The 7,500-nt window shown below is 42.9% G+C and overlaps 1 protein-coding gene across 3 annotated transcripts in view; it reads left to right on the top strand.

The window, feature by feature from the left end:
* LOC122807226 (aminopeptidase Ey-like) overlaps positions 1–7,500 on the top strand; it is a 1,536,433-nt gene that overhangs the window by 1,111,111 nt on the left and 417,822 nt on the right. For all 3 annotated transcript variants that reach the window (XM_044078305.1, XM_044078303.1, XM_044078304.1), the window contains exon 14: positions 598–653. In XM_044078305.1, the coding sequence (XP_043934240.1) occupies positions 598–653 (56 nt within the window). The remainder of the gene's footprint in view (positions 1–597; positions 654–7,500) is intronic.

The following is a 7,500-nucleotide window of genomic DNA, read 5'->3' as shown; positions in this document are numbered from 1 at the left end:
CTCTGTAAAGACTAGCAGATTAACAAAGCATACAATCCAATTACCACTGATGTCACAGCAGAATAAATTTCGATGTGCATACTTCTTCCTTTAATGTCTAATGGCTGTGACTCAGTAGTATGCTAGAAAGTTCTGATCAGTGTCTAACATCCATCTGACTACTGATCCTTCTGAGGTTTTTGTGTATCTGCAACACAGATTCCCATGTAGACAGAATTATAGTAACAGTCAGACTTCATGTTAATACAAAAATAAATAGTGTTGTTGCAACCTGCAAGTACGTGCATTAGGATGGGCAATGCATTTTACCTTTTCCTCCACAAATTAAAATACCAGCATGCCCATTAAATAAGGACAGCAATGGTGAAATTTTCATTTCTTTATTTATTATTTGGTAACAAGTTGTAGCTTTGGAAAAGATTGCCACCTAATTACTTTTTATGATTATGTAGAAATAATCAATAACAGTAAGGCATACTTTGCTGAATGAGTATACATGGGCTCTATGATAAATTGCACCAATATGTTAGCTGTTTGTTTTTCTTTCATGACTTCAGCTTCACTTTTTATAAATTTCTCTCTTTTTATATGCAACAGGTAATTCCAGTCATCAATCGGGCTCAGATAATAACTGATGCATTTAACCTGGCAAGGTAATAAAGTATTTTATTTTGTCTTGCTGCTGTCTGTAATCTCTTCTTAGTTTTACATTCTAAGGAGAAAAGTGCAAAGAGCCCCCCAGAATGTGCAAGGTTCTCCTAGTCTTAGAAGAAATTATTTAGTTTTTATTTGAGTACAAAGCAAATGCTCCCTTCAAATTGAAGCAGTGCTGTGAAGAGTGCAGAAAAGTCAGTTTAGACAATTTCTGCATGTTAACCTGCATCCCATACAGAGAAAATAAGTATAAGCATCTTCATATATTTTGATATCATCTGAACCATCCCACATTTGTGTAATAGCATTATCTGGTTATACATAAAATGATGTTACATGTGTAGTACTTTATAGACTGCTAACATTTGTATGGGTTTCATATGGCTTTTATACATCCCCACCTCCAGTGAGTCTCAGCCCATTCATTCTTTTGGGGGGGGGGGGCATTGTGACAATGAGAGAAGTCATCCAAGCAGAGATTGGTTGTCTCATGCCACAACATCTGTACAACATCAGCATTCGGCAAAACCAGCGCCTATAATAGATGCCCAAGGGAGCTGCAAGGGAGAGCTGATGTCAACATCAGTTCTCTCCCTGTCCCAGAACCTAATGCTTCCACTTCTCCTGGGCTTCCAGTGGTTTGCTTACTTAACTCAAACAACTGAATCATTTTCACTTTAACCTTAGTACCACCATTGTTGACCAAAATGGGTGCCTGTGTGAATGGATGGGTCTACTGTGACCTCTCTACATTTAGGCATGCTTCTACATACTAACACACACATACACACACACACACACACACACACACACACGCACGCACGCACGCACGCACACGCACACACACACACACACACACACACACACACACACACACACACACACACACACACAGTTACTATCATCAGCTTGGTAAGAGAAGCCCATGTCCCTTTGTATATGCTGTCTTAGTGGAGCCAGTGAATCTCCACTCACTGGATGCAGAATGTTGCAGGTGACTGGAACTGTCCCTGCCTCCTCAAAGAATGGGTGGGGGGCTCACAATAGATGCTTACTATCACAATCACCCACTGGCTACTCCAGTGCTCCCATGAAATTCAGGTTATCTCTTTCATATTAAAAGTTTATCTATCTACTCTATGGAGCCAGGCACTGCTAAAAGTTCTCCTTACTTATATAACCCACAATTAAGGGCTGTAAACGTTATGCTCTCCTCTTATTACTGTATATGATTAAAAGAAGATAATGATTAAATAATAATAATACATGACTATGGTTAGAATGCATTATTAACCGAAACCTCAGATATATTTTTATTTACACTTTGATGAAAGGGTTTGTCCCACTATACTAGCAGCCTCTTTTCAGGGGAGACCTGAGGTGATATTTATACTGACTAGGTGCAATTTGGTTAGGGCATTGCTGACATTTGCCTAATCTCTTCAATAAGTGCAGTGTGATTTTTTTTTACATCAAACTGAGCTAACACCAACTAAGGCCAATGGGGCCTTGCTTTAACATCTCATTCTAAGAAAAGTTTAGGAGTGCACCCCCCCCCCCCCCATGCCCCCATATGCTGCACTGGACTGTCAGTACTGGAAAATTTATACAATAATCTGCTGTTGGAGTAGAACCCACAGTCTTCTGATTTTTGCTTATCAAAGGGAAGTTTGCTATGTTTTCAGTTCTGACCCCAGGAATGGACTCTGTCTACCCATATTGCAAACAAGACCCATATTGGAGCACCTTGGACCACTGTGTCCCAGTTCCGAGTATCTGGCATACACATAACTGATTTTTCACACACACACACACACACACACACACACACACACACACACACACACACGCACGCACGCACGCACACACACACACACACACACACACACACACACACACACACACACACACAACACACAAATGCCACTTTTATAAATGCATTTTTAATACAAGCATCTGTACAAATTAATATAACAGTCAAATGACATAAGATTATTTACAAAAATTCAGCCAGCCATGTTGGCATATGCAACACATGGACTGTCTCACTTCTACCTGGCACAGATGGCAATAACTCACATCATCGCACCCCCCCCCCCTTTTTGTGGACTCAAGGTAGTTTTTCAAGTGACCCTGGAAAAATGTTGCTTGAGAAAAAGGGCCTGTCTGGGGAACACATTATCTATAACCTGTCTTGAGAATCAATCTGCATTGTCATTGCTGTAATCTGGACTGGCTAACAAAAAGGGTTCTCTCAAAGCCATTTTAAGCTTTTGTAAGGCCTGCTCGCAGGCTGGGGTCCACACTACCTTATCTGGCCTGTTTTTCCTTGTCAAGTCTGTGATGGGAGCAGCTATTGTACTATACATGGGAACAAATTTCTATAGTAGCAGCTGCCCCCAAAAATTCCCTCACCTACTTTTTGTTAACAGAGGCAGACCATACCCAAATAGCTTTTACTTTGGCAGGTTCTGGCTTAGTCTTATAACTCCCCACTCTATGTCCCAGGTACGAGACCTCTCCCATACCCACCGGACATTTACTGGGCTTAATAATCAATTCTGTCCTTTGCAGTATGCAAGGACCTTCCTGACATGATGAAGCTTCATTATGTTAACATAGTACAATTTGTACCCCTGCCTCCTGCCTACCAGGTTTATCATACAGTTAACATCAGTAATCTTCCATACCACTTCAAAGGGGCCCTGCCAAGCTGTCTGCAGCTTATTGCATCTGACAGGAATGAGCACCATAACCTGTTGTCCCACAGCATACTCTCGGACTCAAGCATTCCTGTCATACCAGACCTTTTTCTGCTGCTGGGCTCCTGCCATGTTCTCCTGGGCCAAGGTCATGAGCTCCCTAAGCCTTGTTCTGAGGTTCAGGACATATGCCACAACAGACTCCTTGTGGGATTTACATTCACCCTTTCACTAATCACAAATAAAATCTAAAGGTCTCTTCACCCTATGCCCATACAGCAACTCAAAGTGTGAAAACCTGTGGATTCCTAGGGTACATCTCTGTATACAAACTACAAACTGTAGATGGGGCACATATTTGTCCAACTCTCTCCTGAACTAGTCTGCAAATGCCCATAGCATGGTCTTTAGTGTAGAGTTTAACCTCTCCACCAGACCATTGCTTCCACAGATAAGCCAGCAGGTCTGACATAAAATTGGCACCTCTGTCAGTCAGTATTTCTCTGGGGAACCTATCCTGCTAAAAATCTATAGCAAAGCATTTTATACCTCCTCTGCCTCAAAGGAGGACAGAGCCACTGCCTCAGAGTATCTATTAGTATAATCTACTATTACCAGGTTATGCTTTCTCTCTGTGAAGCTTGGGGTACACAGAGACCTCATAATATCCATAGCTACCCTCTAAAATGGCTCTTCAATCACAGGCAAAGGCATCAATGGAGCTTTGGCCTTGTCCCCTGCCTTGCCCAAACTTTTGGTACTGCTCTCAGGTCCTACAGTACTCTGTTACATCCTTTGCAATCCCATGCCAAATAAAAGTTGTGCATAATACATCTCTTAATATGCTTTATACCCATATGACCTGCAAAAGGAATGTTGTCATAGTCTATAGCTAGAGGTGCCAGATGGTAAGGTCTAGGCACTACTGACTGCCCTATTACCTCACCTTCTAGCCCTCCCTCATGGGTCCACGTTTTATTCAGTAACCCTTTGTTCCAGTATACAGACTCCCCTTTTCCTTAAGCATCAGGTGCCTCCTTAGTTACCTCCCTCAAGCTTCATAATGTAGGGTCCGAAAGCTGAGCCTGTCTCAGCTCTACTTTTGTGGCCATTCCTAGTTCCCTTCCACAGAAATCCCAGGATCTTCTGACAACACTGGGTACTACCTGGGTACTACCACTCACCTCTGTCCTTGCAGTCACCCTGTCCACATGAACATCAGCACCTACCAGCAGCTATGGTTCACTTTCAGGTTTGCTGCTACTAGATAGCTCCCTCCCCGAAATAACCACATCACCAGCCCCAGCTTCTGACATGGGGTCTGTCTGGGTCCCCCCAGGCTACCAGATGTACCTGCCTGTCCCCAAGCCTGACTGCATGTAACTAAATGTACACAAGATACTGCATTATCAAAATTATTGCCCATCAACACATCTGCAGGAACATCCTCAAACACATCTACCTTCTTGTTTCCTTTTCCTCCCTCCCAGTCAAGGTGAACCCAAGTCAAAGGTATTTGGAATGGGGTCCTTCCTAAAGCTCTAATTGATATGACCTGCCCAAGCAAGTACAACTGTTCTTTAACCACTGTTGGCTTCACAACGGTTATGTCAGAGGCTGTGTCTCTCTTAGCAGTGTCTTGTCTTCCATCCATTAAGATAGGATACAAACTCTGGTGATAGTTTGGTACATCTCTTGTCTCCAGACAACTTATTACTGGAATGCGGTTATTCCCACTTGCTGGCACCCTCATCTTTTGCTCCCCACCTTGCTTCAGTGGACACCTGTATGCTACATGGCCCATATGGTTACATTTAAAATACCTAATCCCTGATCCTGGCCATGTACCTGAACTGGTGGCTTCACCTAGTATCAGTAGACTCTGTTGAGGTGGTTTAGGTTCCCCACCATGGGTTCCATTATATCCATGTGCAGTGGCTTGTCTTCCATCCATTAAGATAGGATACAAACTCCGGTGATAGTTTGGTACCTCTGTTGTCTCCAGACAACTTATTACTGGCATGCTGTTATTCCCACTTGCTGGCACCCTCATCTTTTGCTCCCCACCTTGCTTCAGTGGACATCTATATGCTACATGGCCCATATGGTTACATTTAAAATACCTAATCCCTGATCCTGGCCATGTACCTGAACTGGTGGCTTCCCCTAGTATCAGTAGACTCTGTTGGGGTGGTTTAGTTGCCCACCATGGGTTACATTATATCCATGTGCAGCACTGGGTATCTCTTTCTTGTGCAGTGATGCTCTGCTTTCTAAGCAGAGCTCCCCTTTTCTCCCCAGCTCATCTGCAGAATTACACTCTCAGTCTGCTAACCAGATTCTCATCTCCTTAGGTAAAGCATTAAGGGCTTGTTCCCTCACCAAAAGGTCTGCCAGTCTTTCAAAAGTGGTAACCTGGAACCCAATCACCCACCTATGGAAATAAGAGTTTAACTCAGAAATATAATCACATACGCTTTCATCTGTCTTGCATCTATGCTCACAATACTTTTTCCTGTAAGCTTCATGTTATAACAGTTCAATAAACACTGTTTCACTCTTTTATAATTTAAACAGTCAGTATCAGACAATTTAGCAAGAGCAGGTACAGTTTTACAATGGAGTAAGGGGGTTAGGAACCATACCCAGAGCTCTTGGTCAGCATCATACTGTTTACATACCCTTTCAAATATACGAAAATAGCTATAAAAATCTTTAAATTATGGAAGAAATTTACTGACTTATTGCTTCTTGTTTTGAATACTACCTTCCCCATTACCTGCATGACCCCTTCGAGGAGTCAGTATCACCTTTTCATGCTGATGCTGCTTATCCTTTCATTCAGCCTACAAATGCTGCAATTTCTCTTTGGTCTCCAAACATTTGACCTCCAGTTCATACTGATAGTGTTTATCCTTTTCTTCAGCCTTCAGACATTTGGCTTCCAGTTGCAGTTTCTGTCTGGACTCCAAATGTCGCAGTTCTTGCTGACACTGCTTCTCCTTTTCTTCAGCCTCTAAACATCACAGTTCCTCTTTTTCTTTGATCTCCAAAAGCCACAGTCTCTCTTTGGCCTCCAGTTCAAGTCCCCTTAACTCCAGATTAATTTTTTAAGTCTTCTGAAGAAAAGGTGAACTGTCCTGTTTCTGAAGGCTGCATAGCCTCATCACTAAACTGGCTATCTCCTTGGTTGCTGGACCATGCTGCAGTTGCAATTAAGGTTGAAATTATATTTTCTTTAGTCAGGTGGGCATGCACCAGTCCTTTGGCTTTACACACTTAGGCCAACTGGTTCTTCATCAGCTTGCCATAATCTTCTGCTGACATGTTTGCCTGCTTTCCCTGACTAAACTAACAATCATAAATAAAACTGTTGTGACACTGAAACTGTGAATGTTTACCTTGTGGCTGTCGAGAGTACACACACCTTTAGTGACAACAGGCTACAAAAGTTCAATTAAAATCCCACTGCTCTGACACTAATATGTGATGGGCCCTCTTTACCCAGGCCAGTAATCAAGGAGCCTTAGTCTTCACCACTGACACCAGTGAGAGACCACTAAAACAGGGATGGTCTTACTGAGCATTTTCAAATGCAGCTCTCTGCATCAAGCACAGTTTCCCCAAACAGCACACCAGAAACCCACTCCAGACCCCAGGTCAGGACTCTGTCTCTCCAGATCCCAAAATCCCAAACAAGACCCACCTCTGAGTGTCTAACACACACACTCTTGAATAACTGATTTTTCACACACACACACACACACACACACACACACACACACACACACACACACACACACACACACACACACACACACACACACACGCGCACGTAGGCGCGCATGTACACGCACACACATGGGCGTGCGTATATACACACACACACACACACACACACACACACACACACACACACACACACACACACACATACACATACACCTGGGAAAGGCTGACACAGATTCACCAGCTGTGACCCTTCTCTCCATATTACAGGGTAGCTGCCACCAGCCAGATTGCTCTAAGGTGCTTACATAGGGTAACCAATTATACTGAGTAAAATCAATACTAATATTAATGGTAGAATACAATCCAAGCAATAAGGATTTTCGGAGTGGTCAAGGTGTCACTAAAATAAGCA

Source organism: Protopterus annectens, chromosome 7.part0, assembly GCF_019279795.1.
Source record: "Protopterus annectens isolate FY-2018-M chromosome 7.part0, PAN1.0, whole genome shotgun sequence".
Taxonomy (NCBI): domain Eukaryota; kingdom Metazoa; phylum Chordata; order Ceratodontiformes; family Protopteridae; genus Protopterus; species Protopterus annectens.
This window is presented reverse-complemented; position numbering and strand designations above follow the sequence as displayed.